Genomic DNA, 14,537 nt, shown 5'->3' on the forward strand with positions numbered 1-14,537 from the left:
ATTACATTATACTTCATATACTGACATACATTACTAAAACATTTAATTGTTTCTCAAGCGCGTGCCATTGTCAGACAAATAAAGCCTTTAGTTGAAATATTGAGTTATTACGCAAAAATCTGACTAACAGATATGAATCGTCATGAACTAATTTCTCAATCTTTTCTTTCTAAAGGGTGTGCAATTGTCTTGATAAATAATGAATGTTCTTCTTTAGTTAAAAAATATAATTATTCTGCAAAATATACATTACTCTGCTTCTCTGAATTGATTTGTATTGAACCGTTGAATGTATGTACAGCATTCACATGGTTTCTGCAGGTTTCACTGATTCAAATTTTTAAAAATCTTTTAAAGACCTTTTTAAGACCATGGAGACTGACATTGCAGACATGTATACGGCTAGACGCTAAGGATTTTATTTAATGCCCCAGCAAAAAAAAAAAAAACCTACAGTTAAGTAGTCATTTCTAAGCCACATATTTAAAATAATTTGTCAAAACAAGCAGACCCTAGTTGTATACATACATTTTTATCTTAATTTTTCTTTAAAAACTAAATGTTCAAACAACGGACTACAGTTATAATATAAGCTATGAGTAGTTTTGCTAAAAGGTTTATTGAGATGTGTTGTTGTTGATTGGATGTGTTTTGGATCGAATAGGTAGTTTTATATGAAGAGAGGAAAATTAAGACATGTTTTAAAATGATTTAAGACCTACAAGACAACATTTCAGTAAATTTTAGACTTTTTAAGACCTAAAATTGAGTTTTTGAAATTTAAGACTTTTAGGACTTTTTAAGACCCTGCAGACACCCTGATTTATGTCGAGTACATTTTAAGTAATTGTGAATAATTTATCTAAAAATAAAAAAAGAACCCCTTTACTTAAAATTTTCAGCTAAACAGTAATTTTATTACAGCAACTAGTTCCTTCGTAACTAATTACACCCAAAACAGGGTGGGACTTAATATTACAAATCACATTTTATTGGGCTTTGAAAGCTGAAAGTAATTGCTTTTCTTTCATAATCTTGAAAATGAAGAATGACTTACAAATGAGTTCAAACAAAGATTTATTTTTTATAACATATATTTTTGAATTGTGTCAAACATGAAAGACTTAAATTTTAAACTACATGGAACAAAAATTTTTTTTCTTAATCATTCATTTTAAAACCATGTATGTAATATAAGCTATTTCCCTGAGAGAGTTAATAAAAACAACTACAATTATTTAGCAAAAAAAAAAAAAAAAAAAAAAACCTTAGTTTACAAATATTAATACATTTGTGATAAAAAAAAATCTTTTTTTTTTATAATATGCCACCAATTTATTTTAGCAGCATAAAAAACCCTGAGGTCTCAAAGCAGGATTTCTGCAGGTTTCATCAAATCTTTCTTTGGTTTATTAGGGAAAGATGTTAATATTCAATTTGTATTGAACAATATTCTAATTTTAAGGGAAATATTATATTCATAAATGCAAGTGCCTTAAAACAAAACCACTATTTTTAGTTTTTCAAAAGGAATTTTGGATATACTGTAAATCTTTAAAGTTGATACAATCAAAATGTGGAAGAAGACTGTTTAGTTTATGGAAAAAATTTTAATTAATAGAAGACCCGGTGTAAATGTCTCTTTCTTTCTTTCTTTCTTTCTTTCTTTCTTTCTTTCTTTCTTTCTTTCTTTCTTTCTTTCTTTCTTTCTTTCTTTCTTTCTTTCTTTCTTTCTTTCTTTCTTTCTTTCTTTCTTTCTTTCTTTCTTTCTTTCTTTCTTTCTTTCTTTCTTTCTTTCTTTCTTTCTTTCTTTCTTTCTTTCTTTCTGTTGTGTTTGTGTGTATATTCTATGGTTTAAGTGTATCTTTTTGTATTACTATTTTATTGACTTTATTATTTGTGCTCTGTTCTATAAATGTAGATGATAGTTGTTATTCGAATTTTGCTTTATTGTAATTGTGTTATAAAGCAATAAAAAATAACTAAAAATTCATCAAATCAAATTTAAGACCTTTTAAGACCCTTTTAGGACCATTAAAAATGAAATTTTAGACTTATCCAGGGTTTTTTTTCCTAATGGCCTGGTATTATTGTGGAGTTGTTTTTGGGTTTTTTCTTGATTAAGGAATTTAATTTTTGGAGTTTGCTGTAAAATGTCTGACAGCTTTGTGAATTGTATCTTTTTGCAATAAAAAAAAACTATAAACAAAAATAAGGTTTAATTGGTTATTGGATGATTTGTAGCCCAATTGAGTATAGCTTTTTTTTTGGGAAAAGCACAAATAAGACCGGTGTAAAATGATTTATGACGTAAAACACAATTTTTCAAATAAATTTGAGACTTTTAAAAACTAAAATGTAGCTTTTGAAACTTAAGACATTTTAAGACTTTTTAAGTCCTAGTGGACACCGTACAAAGTGAATCTGGCACAAATGTGCTCTTGCATAAGCTTTCTTTATATGAGGTATTCATCATGAAATAAAGCTCCTCCACAAAAACAATAGGCGACTGTAGTATTACACAATTCAGTGCATCTGTAATGTCATCTATTGGCTACATGAAGCATGTGTCACTTTTCTGAAGTAATTGGCTGACAAATTGCCTCATTTATAAATGGTTGTGCGTGTGTTTGCTCTCACCAGTGTGTCTGTTGGACCCGTCCAGACTGGCGAAAGCGATGTAGTCTTCACGAGCGTCTGCCCAGTAGATGCGGTCATTAATAAAGTCAAGCGTCAGACCATTAGGCCATGTGATCTTATCTTGAATGATGATTTGACGGTCAGTGCCGTCCATGCCAATGCGGCCAATATGAGGCACGTCACCCCAGTCTGACCAGTACAGATATCTGAAAATAATAAAACACCGTCAGATTAGCTCATTAGATGTGAAAATTATATATATATATTTGTATATATAAACAGGGCTTTACATTACACCCGCCAAATGCGGATAGATTTCAGCTCTGGCGGGTTAGACAGACACTTCCACTAGCCACTTTGGCTGGTCAGAAATAATTTTTAAATTATAGTTTCCTTAAAATTAGGGTTCGACAATAAGCATGGCCCTATATTCGTGCAAATGTAATCTTAAAAGCAGCATGACTAACAAAAATAACTGCGTTCGCGTGAGCAAAACATCAAAAAAGGTAAATACAGAACGAGAGGATAATCACTTGGGCACACAGGTGATGTGATGTGATGCGCGCGACTATTAAAAAGCGTGCACGCTCCCGTTTACTTGTGCGTGCAACCGTGCCTAGAGGAAGCGCAACTGGTGCAATCGGTTTCCTTTGAAATAGACTGGACAAACAGCGATGATCGTGCACCGACAGTCCTACTGCTTTCAAGAGCAAAAAATACACATATTCTTTTGTAAGCAGCAGCGGTCACTGCTTTCATTTTAATTATTCTTTAAACAGATTATGAACAGGCCTATATTAACCCTGTGAGTGATCATCCTGAAAAAAAAGTTTTGTTGAATTAAAAAGTGCACCTATAAAAAAAATTTCTTGTTTTGACACATTAAAAAATTGTGCCTGAGAAATACTTATTTGGTGTGGTTAGAGATAAATTTGGTAAAAAATTAATTTTGAGCCCTGAAAAGTCATGTGAAATAAACTGATTGCATTGCAACAACCCATTTGCTCATGCACACTGAGCAAGCTAATACACAATTAGAGGCATGTGGACAAAACACAACATCTAAATAAAGTCATTTAGCATGTCAAAGTCAAATTTATGCATATAAAATACATTTTCCCAATAAGAAAAGTGTGGATAGTGAAAATGGCGAGTGTCTAGTAATGTTGGAAATTTACTGGCCATAGTGGCTGGTGATCAAAAAAGTTAATGTCAAGTCCTGTGTGTGTATGTATATATATATATATATATATATGTATATATATATATATATATATATATATATATATATATATATATATATATATATATATATATATATATAATTTGTATATGACTGAAAAGACTGCTTTGTGAAGACTGCTAATTTTTAATTCTTGTGAATGAGATGAAGTAAAATACAAGTTTATAATATTTTTAAAAGTTTGCAGCCAATTTTACAATTTTTAAGTCTTAATGATAAAAAGTGACATGAACACGGATGCTTTACTGTTATTTTTATTGCTCTTAATGTCATTTCAAAATGTTGTGATCAATGATAAAAAATATGATAAAATATCACAGTAGAAAATATGATAAATCTAGACAAAAAATTACAAAAATTAAATAAAATGTAAAATAATTTTTTTATATTTTTATTAAATTAAAATGTTATAAATACATGTATAAATAAATAAAATGATTAAATTTAGCATGTTCACTTATTTAAAATTAATTACAATAAGAATTGTTTCAAAAATTCAAACAATTTGTAAAGTATCTTCTGATTCAACAAATTGATTTGGATGATTTAAATAAAAATTATTGATATGCTATTAATGGCAAATTATTTGATCATTTACATCATAAACCACCATATTTCGCTGAACTTTGACACTAAATCATGCCAAATTTTTCCAACACTGTTTAAATTTATAGAAATATGCCACTTTAAACAGTGAGGCTGTTTGTTTTATTGTGTCACCTTTCAATGACACCATATCATATTTCTCTTAGATGATGGTTCGACTTCTGAAGAGACCATGAAAAAACAAACGCCCATCCAGAATAAATCTAAATGTAGCAGCTAAAACGTCTAGGAAACCAAACATTTATTTTGTGAAGTTCTATCAAAAAAATAAAAAATAAAAAAATAAAAAATATTCAGGTAAATCCAATGACACAAGAGGATTTTCTTTTTTAAAGACTCTTACCCATTTCTCACATCCACAGCCACAGCTCTAGGTTCCCGCAGGCCACTGTTGACCAGCACACTTCTGTAAGCTCCGTTCAGCTTGGACACCTCAATAGTGTCTCTGCCTTTATCACACCAATACAGGTTTCCTCCCACCCAATCCACCGCCAGACCGTCAGGGTTACTCAGAGAGGTTCTGTGCAGCACCTGTATAACAATGCCATTTTTTTTCAATTCATCTTCATTTCCATAGCGCTTTTTACGATGTAGATTGCGTCAAAGCAGCTTAGCATTGATAAAGTTCTAGAAAATTAAAACTGCTTCAGTTGAGTGGTCACATCTTAGTTCAGTTCAGTGTCATTTAAATGTCTGCTGAAAACCAAAACACCAACTCCATTGATGAGCAGCTCCACTAGTCCATTAGCGAAACAGCCAATCACAGAGTCACAATTTTTTTCAAATTTGCAAAAAGCCAAACTGTAATAGAGGGTAACATGTGTGAATAATCAACACACAGGCTCTGGAAGCACACACACCTGCACGTTACTGCCGTTGATGTGCATGCGCCGGATCATGCTGCCTTGTGTGGTCACGTCTGTCCAGTAGATCATCTGTTCTGCGTAATGATAGTCCAGAGCCACTGCATTATTGAGTCCCTGTTAACACGTACACAATCAGTGACAATTCAGCAACAGTACAGTACAAATCATCTAATTGGCCTTTTATAATGATGGCCAGCTCACCTGTTTAATCAGCGTGTAGTTTGAACCATCCAGGTTGAGTTTTCTCAGGTAGTAACGGTTCGCAAAGATGAGGAAAGGTTCCTCCTCTATAATTGAAGAATCTTTTTTTATAGTACAAGCAGACTTTGAAAGGAGAATACTAAATATAAAGGTCCAATGAGATTAAAATAACATTATTTACATGTTAGTATCACTATAGTAGTCTTCAAGGATATTTATAAGCTAGTGTACACAAAATTTGTGTTTAGAAGTTGTAAAACCGATATAAACATGTGAAGCTTGCAGTTTGTAACTTTCACCTAAATGGATCAAAGGTTTTTCACGTCACCTCATACTTAAGTTTCTCATTAAATCATAACCAATCAAATGCTCTCTAGTATCTGACATGCTCCGCCCCCTGCAAGATGCTTCTCATTTGCCTTTCATTTGATGCACTGATAGAGCAGTGATGAAACAAACGCTATTGGCTGCTTTTTTTAAAAGGGGAGGAGCTCTCTCTACGTTTTTTAGTTGAGATTATATCCAACATCGAACCAAAAATGCATATTTCAAAGCACTTAACAGGACCTTTAATTTCACAATATAAGTTATTATTATAAAAATGTATTGTAGCAATATAAATAAAAATGTATTGTAACAATAATAAAGAGCCTGCGACCCCTGGTTTAATACCTATAGGGTTAGGATTTTGAAAATTTAAATACATTTCCAAACAGAATTTACATTTTTATACATATTCATATTGGCAACAATTTCTTTGAATTCTACTAAGTTAATGCAATTCTCATCTACATCGTATTTTAACTTAATAGGATGTAAAAATCTAACATTTCCATTTTTACTCTGAGAAAAAAAAACAGCACATTTCCAAAGCTTTATAATTAAGCTATAAATCCCAGAATGAAAGAGTCTCACCAGCAGTGGACTTGCAGCTAGTGTGGTCATCAGGACGTGGGACAAAGCCATCAACACAGAGGCAGTGGAAGCTACCATGAGTGTTAATGCAACGCTGAGAGCAAGGGTACACAGTGGAGCACTCGTCCAGATCCACACACGTCTTCCCATCTTGTTTAAGGCGGAAACCTGCATTACACCGGCACTGTAGAGGGCAGATGAGAGGCACGTCACGTCTGTACTGTAAATTGATTCATTTTATTATTATGTGTAGTGTAGATAAAGAAAACTAAGCACATACCTTGAAGCCGATCTTCAGATCTTCACAGAGCTGTGAGCAGCCACTAAGCTTACTATTCAGACATTCGTTGACGAAGCAGTTGTTTTCATCAGAGCCGTCACCGCAGTCATTATTATTGTCGCACAGCAATGTCTCATTCACACACTTGCCACTGGAGCACAGGAATGCAGTGTCATTACAGCGGCTCTCTAAAAAAAACAGAACAAGTATAAATAAATCATTCTCAATAAAAATGAAAGCTTTTATAAAATACATTTTTTTTAGATGTTAGCATCAGTATTGTTAGCTTTTTTGCTAGTGTGCTCCAAAAACAGTGAGAAAATTCGCATTTAGCAGATATAGAACTGATATAAACATATAAAGCTTGTAGTTTGTCTAAATTACAGGTGTCAAAGGCAGTTCCTGTAGGGCCGCAGCCCTGCACAGTCTGATCAAACCAATTGAGTCCTCAGGCTTGTTTGAAACCTTCAGGTAAGTGTGTGAAAGCAGGAATGGAACTGACCTGTGCAGGTCTGTGGCCCTCCAGGAAAGGGGAGGAGCTACACTATGTCCCACCCTCTCTTCATGTTTCAGCTGAGATGACGTCAAACATTGAATAAAATTGCACATTTCAAAGCACTTCACGGGACCTTTAACAGCACTTGGAGAGAGAGTTCGGAAGAAGCAAAGGTGCTATGAATAAAGCGGGTCCAAGACACAAAAATATTTATTTGACACTCAACTGCAGTGAGTAAGCAATATGAGGTTTTTAATATTAGATGGTGAAAAAAGCAATCTGTCCAGTTTAACTATATAAGGCCAATATTATACACGCTATTAGAGTAGTTTAGAAACATGCAGAAAATTGGTGAAGCGAGTCTTGTTACCACAAAAAAAAAAAAAAAATACATATCAAAGAAAAAGCCAGTCGCAGAATTTTTTAATAATTAGAAAAACTGATTCTCAGTTTTGGTGTAAAATCAATTTTGTATCACAACTACAGTTAGGCTGAAGATGGGAAAATTCATGATATTTGATGACCTACTATTTTGGTGAATACTAGAGTTTTAAGCCCCGTCACACCAAGCGCAATAACTTTAAATATGATGATAAATATAATTCCATCCACACTGACAAACGATAAAAATCAGTTTACTTTTAATTTACGCTTTTCATATAGCATTAAGCAGATTTGCTACTATTTAAAACTAGATTAATCTAATAAAAATTAATCAGGGAGAAAGGGAAGAAACACAAAAACTGGATACCCAAGTTTCTTTTATTTTTATAATAATTTGCTAGACTGGCTTACATGACTTCCATGTATTTTTAGCATTCTTTTGTCATAGTATAACCATTTTCTAGATAGACATTACCTTTAAATAGTCTTTGAAAAGAGGGCTTAACATTAAGCAGATTCTTCATAATGTCATCTGCAGCTTTTTAAGCCGTTTATATTTTAATGGATTCTGATCAGCTGATACTGTTTTATTGTTTATCAGCTGAGAAAAAAGATGTTCTGAAAGCGATCTCAATGATATAATTTCTTAACATTATCTTTACTGTTATACAGTTAAAGTCAGAATTATTAGCCCCTGTTTATTTTTTTCCCTAATTTCTGTTTAAAAGAGAGATGATTTTTCCACACATTTCTAAACATAATAGTTTTAATAACTGATTTATTTTATCTTTGCCATGATGACAGTAAATAATATTTGACTAGATATTTTTCAAGACACTTCTATACAGCTTAAAGTGACATTTAAAGGCGTAACTAGGTTAATTAGGCTAACTAGGCAGGTTAGGGTAATTAGGTAAGTTATTGTATAATGATGGTTTGTTCTGTAGACAGTCAATCAAAAAAAGCTTAAAGGGGCTAATAATTTTGACCTTAAAATGGTAAAATACTTTCTCCAGAAGAAATAATATTATCAGACATACTGTGAAAATTTCCTTGCTTTGCTAAACATTATTTGGGAAACATTTAAAAACATAACAAAAATTCAAAGGCGGTTTAATAATTCTGATTTCAAATGTAGTGGTGTTCTGGACTATTTTGTTTTATATTCAGAACAATATTTAGAACTCGATTTTAATCACTATTTTTATAGTTATCATTAAAATGGCCTTTAATGTTTCAAAGTTAATGAAAGGTGGTTATTTTACAGTCTGACTTAACATCTGAATCTGTCTGAAAGAAGAAACACTGTATGATATGGTGTTAAAATCTGTTTTTAAAAGAAAAATGAAAAGTTTTATCAGTCTATGTCATGTGTCAAAAATTACATATATACACCCTGTAATACATCAATCGATCATGAATCATTTGCCATTTATAGAGTGTTTATTTTTTTAATCTATTTGGTGGTAATCTAGCATTTTTGATAAATACCATGGTAGTAAAAGATTATGCTATTCATGTACCATTGTACTTTTGGAAGTTTTGTAAATGCAATAGATTTATAAAGTTCAATTTGTGTTGTAAGAGGTCAGCCGTAACCAGATATCGATAAAATCACTCCCCATTCAGTCAACGATCCAGAATTAATACTGCAGCAGGAAGTTGTGACTCAAATGAAGCAATGAATTGAACAGCATTAAGCTGCTTTATCACACTACATTACACACCAGGCACACTTCCAGAACCCACAAGAGCCATTTATTACCACAGCTTTTTATTGTTAGACGTAGAACTGTGATATATAACCCTGTGATTTCCAATTTCACACGTTTGCATTCAAAGGCAAGATTGTGTTATGACAAAGGGTGTAGAAAGAGCAACAGAAGAGGGATTAGCACTGCATGTGTTTTTAAAAAGCAAGTATCTATTTTTATTGTTGAATATTGAAATATTTTAGGTTTAAGTAAAATTGTAATATTTATTTATCTTCCAAATTTTACAAATTATTGTCACGTTGTCAGAATTTGTCAGAGTAATAAATGTTTTATTTTGTAGTGACTGAAAATCAAGGAAGATGCTGAATTCTTAAAGGCACAGTCCACCCTAAACATAAACATTCTGTCATTATTTAGTCATCTTTGTCTCGTTCAAAACCTGTTTGACTTTCTTTCATCTGTTAAACACATATGTTTTTGGAAATATATTTTGGAAAAAGCTGAAAACCGGTAACCATTGACTTACATAATATACAAATACTATGGAAGTCATTGATTACAAGTTTTCAGCTTTTTTTTCAAAATATATTATTTTGTGTTCAACAGAAGAAAGAAACTCATGAAGCTTTATATCCACTTTAGGGTGAGTAAATAATGAGCAAATTTTAATTTTTGGATGAACTATACCTTTTAATTTGAAATTAAACCATTTCCCTCCCTTCATCCTAAAAGTATTCCTACATTACCTGTGTCTGTGCATTGCAAGTTTTTGGGTGCTTCGTCTGATTGGTCTCTACAGTCAAACTCTCCATCACATGCCCAGTTTTTCTGCTTCAGGCACTGGCCATTTGCACAGTGGAAATCATTTGGCCCACAGGTAGGATATTCTACATTGTAAAAGAATAGACAACATTTGACACACTCTGCGATCACTTTGCTGGTACAGTAAACATGACCAATAATAATTTTAAAAAGCACCAAGTCTACACCACATGCTTACCACACTCTGGCGACTCGTCAGAGCCATCGCGACAGTCAATGTCATGATCACACATGAAGTTTTTGGGAATACACTGAGAATTCTGACACTGGAACTCAGTGTCATCACAGGTCTTGTTAAACACTTGGGAGAGAAAACAAAGATTAGCAAAAATGTACTAAAGAATTTGCAAAGGAAACATAGAATGTTAAGTCTGCGACACACTAAGCTGATGGTCTGGTGCAGTAAAATGAAGGGGACACTATACTGTCAGTGAGCGCTATCTTTCAGAAGAGACGTTTAACAGAGGTCCTGATTCTCTGTGGTCATTAAAAAATCCCATGGCACTTCTCGTAAAAGAGTTAGGGTGTAATCCCGGTGTCCTGGCCAATTTCCCTCCATCGGCCCTTATGGTCTCCTAATCATCCCTATCCACTGAATTGACTCTATTGCTGTTTCTCCACTCCACCTAGAGCTGGTGTGTGGTGAGCACACTGGCGCCGTTGTCCTGTGGCTTCCGTTGCATTATCCAAGTGGATGCTGCACACTAGTGGTGGTGTGGAGAGGCCGCCCTCATAATTTTGAAGCGCTTTATGGCCATATATGATAAACGCGCTATATAAATACACATTACATTACTTGTAAAACTACTTTTTGAATTTAGTTCAATTTTAGTTCATTTTGTTTTCAGTTTTTCCAGACAAAATTTTAATTTTATCTTTGCATCTATTTGGTAAAGCTCGTTTGACCTTGTTTAAACATCTTTGAAAAATTCATATATAAAACACAAAAAAACAGTAAAGGTAAGAAACCTTCTAAGTACCTCTTAACAAAAAAGTAAAACGTATGATTACATGAAAAGAATACAATTTTATAAATAGCATTTATATTACTTTATATGCTTTCATATACACAAACATAAGTTTACATTTTCTAGCCTAAAGTCAATTGTGTCTTTTAAGTCTAGACAGTAAGTCCGGATTTTGGTAATCCATTTTGAATGAGGTATGTTAACTGTTGATATACTGTAGACATGCTAGTCAACAGACACCTGCAATTCTTCAGCAAAAAGTTCAAGTGTGGCTTTTTGGCGCAGATTAAGCAAGTGAAATGTGACAACACAACTTTTCTCAGTGCTCGTGTTTCTTGTTTTGCCACAAAACATGTTCCAGAATAAGAGATTTCTTATGTAACTCACCACAGCCAGCCTTAAGTCCCTCATCTCCTCCATCAGGGCAGTCTTTATCCCCATCACATACCCAGCGCTGAAGAATACACACATGGGAACCCGGACACTGGAAAGAGTCTGGACCGCAAGTCTTTGCCTCTGGAAGTGGTACATAAACCAGTGTTACTTGAACATTTCATCATCCAGACAAATACTGAGATTCATGATGAAAAATACACAGAAAAACTCATATCTGATTCAGAAGCTGCATCTGTATGAGAGGATGAAGATTTAAAAATTAAGGTTGCTATCGAAGAGGCTGTTCACAGACCTTTTGGGTGCTCATTATTTCATAAGTTCATTAAAATGGGGAGTGATATGGTCGCATTTTCAGGCGAGTTGAAAACATCACAACTTTGTGAGCATTTCGTTTGATGAACCCACTAATAAGAACTTTAAAAAATGTACACTACTGTTTGTTTGACTTACTATGTTTGGCATCAACTTAACAAAAGATATGGACATATTTTGTCCCTTTTTAAAGGCTGTTGTCTGCTCATCATAGTGCATGATTTTATGGTTAGCTGCGTTTTATTATTTGCAATAAACTTGTTTTTTCCTAACTGGAGATGCTGTTGTAATGGTCTTTTTATTTTATTTAAAGAAACTAAATGTGTAAGTGCACTGTTTGTCCAAGCAAGCATGAAGAGTTCGATCCCTGAAGTTACACTTTCACAGGTTTATTAGCATCAAAGCTCACCAGCAAGGAATGCCAGCATGCAAAAACCTCCAGTTCTTCTACACAATTTATAGATCCATAGAATCTCTGAGAAACAGATAATAGAGCGCCCCTTGTGATAAATCACTTATACAAGAACAGTAAAGAATTTAAATGGGACTAAGATAGACTAATTACCACAAACAATCAAACACTGCAGTGCTTCTTAATTTTTGCCATAAATAAAATGTGTCAGAGCAACAGCAAGGGTTTGCAGAGCTCGAAATTGCAACAATTTTGGTTACATATGTGCCCGAAATTTAATCTATGCGACCTCATAATATATTTGGGAGCATAATGGTTGTAGTGGGACCTGTTTTGTTTTTTGTCCAACAACATGCTGAATCTGTCTTCCCTACTGCATAGATCTGATATTGGTTCAAATTAGCTTCCAATCACTCAATGCTTTCTGCTGTCTGATGACAGGGGAGTTTTTATGACCGCAGAAAATGCAAAGTTGAAGTTTAAGGAAGACACATTTAAAACTAGGCTCACAGGTTTGCAAACCCACCTAAAGTTACAAATAATGGCGCTGATGATATCGTTCATGTGGTGAAAGTTGATCAGCCAGTCAAGAGCGTGTTTTCGGAAAGAGTGCTGAAAGTCTCGGAGTTGATCAGCTGTTTGATGGCTCGAATCTTGATGCAATGCATTCACTGTGTGTACAGAGCAAATGGCCGCTAAATGTAAAATTTAAAAGCTCGCCATTACCAAGTTTTAATTGATACTGTGGCTCATGAAAAAGAACGGTATTGCGCATGTGGTCATCACAAGAATCCTGCTCTGCCCCATTCATACTATACAGCCTAAAGGCTACTATACTATACAGTAGTTTCGGGTTATTTACATATAAATGTGCGATTTTTCTTTAAATCACACGCGCATTCTCAGTAGCCATATCTGTACATTGGGTCGGTTGACTCGGCTGCTTTTTTCCACAAATACAACAATATGTAAATCAACACATAACAAAACGTATATTCTTTACTGCAATGCTTCATTTTTGTTTGATGCAAACCATAATTTATTTTTTTTATAAAACGGTAGGACTTTTTTTAAATAGCAGATAACTCTCATTCAAGCATATTCAAGGCCACTCATGGACACTCATTTTAGAATTATTGCTCACAGTATTAAGTATTAAATTAGTAAGTTGTCACAGTATTAGTTAGATAGCTGTTTACAGTTTTTGGCAGTCCTGGTTGAAGTTGTTTTTAAATATAATAAATTCGTTATTATTATTAGTGATGCTTATTTTTTGTGGGTGCTCATAATTTTTTTTCTGGTGCTATTAAATGTTTAAAGTTGGGAGCACTGGTGCTATCAAGTAAAAAGGTTAATTTCAAGTCAGAGGCGGTTTCTCGGAGAGCGTGGCTGATGGCTGCCTAGCAATGACAGATTCCACAGGAGTGCATTCCTGGAAGGACATTGAAACTGGTGAAATAAGTGGCGCTCCTTTTGTTTTTTTTTTACATGGTTTTAGACACATTGTGTGAACAGCCCCTAACAAAGCTCATAAATGTCAACAGGACTAAGATGGCCTATTAAATGAAAGAAGACTGAGCTTTATACAATTTACAGATACCAAACACAAAAAATACAGAGAAAGAATATGTGTTTAGAGATTGTTAATTAATAGTTAATAAATCTTTTGTGACAGCAATGTAAAATGACCTGATTAATATCCTGTGATGCTAACGATTGGACACATTTAAAAAATGTGAACTGGGAATATTGAAATGTATGCAATTCATGTCATTCTAATGTAAATAAAACAAGACAAGAAAGATTTTCCCATTTTGAATATACAAAATATTATGACATGTATTAGGATTTCCTAATACAAATACTAGGTTTTTTTTCTTTATATCCTTAGTCCCATATAAATCCCTTACACATTTACTTTCTTTAAATAAAATAAAAAGGCCATCACCACCACATCTTCCTCCTAGATGTGAGGGTAAAAAACAAGTTTATTGCAAATAATAAAACGCAGCTAACCATAAAATCAAGCAGTGATCACCAGAAAACTGCCTTTACAAAGGGGCAAAATATGTCCGTATCTTCTGTTTTGTTGACGTCAAATGTACTGTGTCCAAACAAACAGTAGTGTAAATTCTTATGTTGTTAACTCGGCACATTAAGCAAGATGCCAACATGGACAGATTGTGTGATCTGCTGTTATCCTCAAAAGCCATGAACAAAGGTAGAAGTGCATCATTAGATGAAGGTTGATTGATAAAAATGGTTTAGGAGAGGTTTAGCA

At 33.5% G+C, this 14,537-nt stretch overlaps 1 protein-coding gene across 2 annotated transcripts in view; it reads right to left on the bottom strand.

The window, feature by feature from the left end:
- The window catches only part of lrp1ab (low density lipoprotein receptor-related protein 1Ab), a 236,023-nt gene that overhangs the window by 33,630 nt on the left and 187,856 nt on the right, over positions 1-14,537 (bottom strand). For both annotated transcript variants that reach the window (XM_005162219.5, XM_021469971.2), the window contains exons 52-60: positions 11,524-11,652; positions 10,347-10,469; positions 10,093-10,233; positions 6,752-6,939; positions 6,472-6,655; positions 5,557-5,642; positions 5,350-5,469; positions 4,833-5,020; positions 2,641-2,846 (exon numbers count right to left, since the gene is read on the bottom strand). In XM_005162219.5, the coding sequence (XP_005162276.1) occupies positions 2,641-2,846; positions 4,833-5,020; positions 5,350-5,469; positions 5,557-5,642; positions 6,472-6,655; positions 6,752-6,939; positions 10,093-10,233; positions 10,347-10,469; positions 11,524-11,652 (1,365 nt within the window). The remainder of the gene's footprint in view (positions 1-2,640; positions 2,847-4,832; positions 5,021-5,349; positions 5,470-5,556; positions 5,643-6,471; positions 6,656-6,751; positions 6,940-10,092; positions 10,234-10,346; positions 10,470-11,523; positions 11,653-14,537) is intronic.

Source organism: Danio rerio, chromosome 23 (assembly GCF_049306965.1).
Source record: "Danio rerio strain Tuebingen ecotype United States chromosome 23, GRCz12tu, whole genome shotgun sequence".
Classification (NCBI taxonomy): domain Eukaryota; kingdom Metazoa; phylum Chordata; class Actinopteri; order Cypriniformes; family Danionidae; genus Danio; species Danio rerio.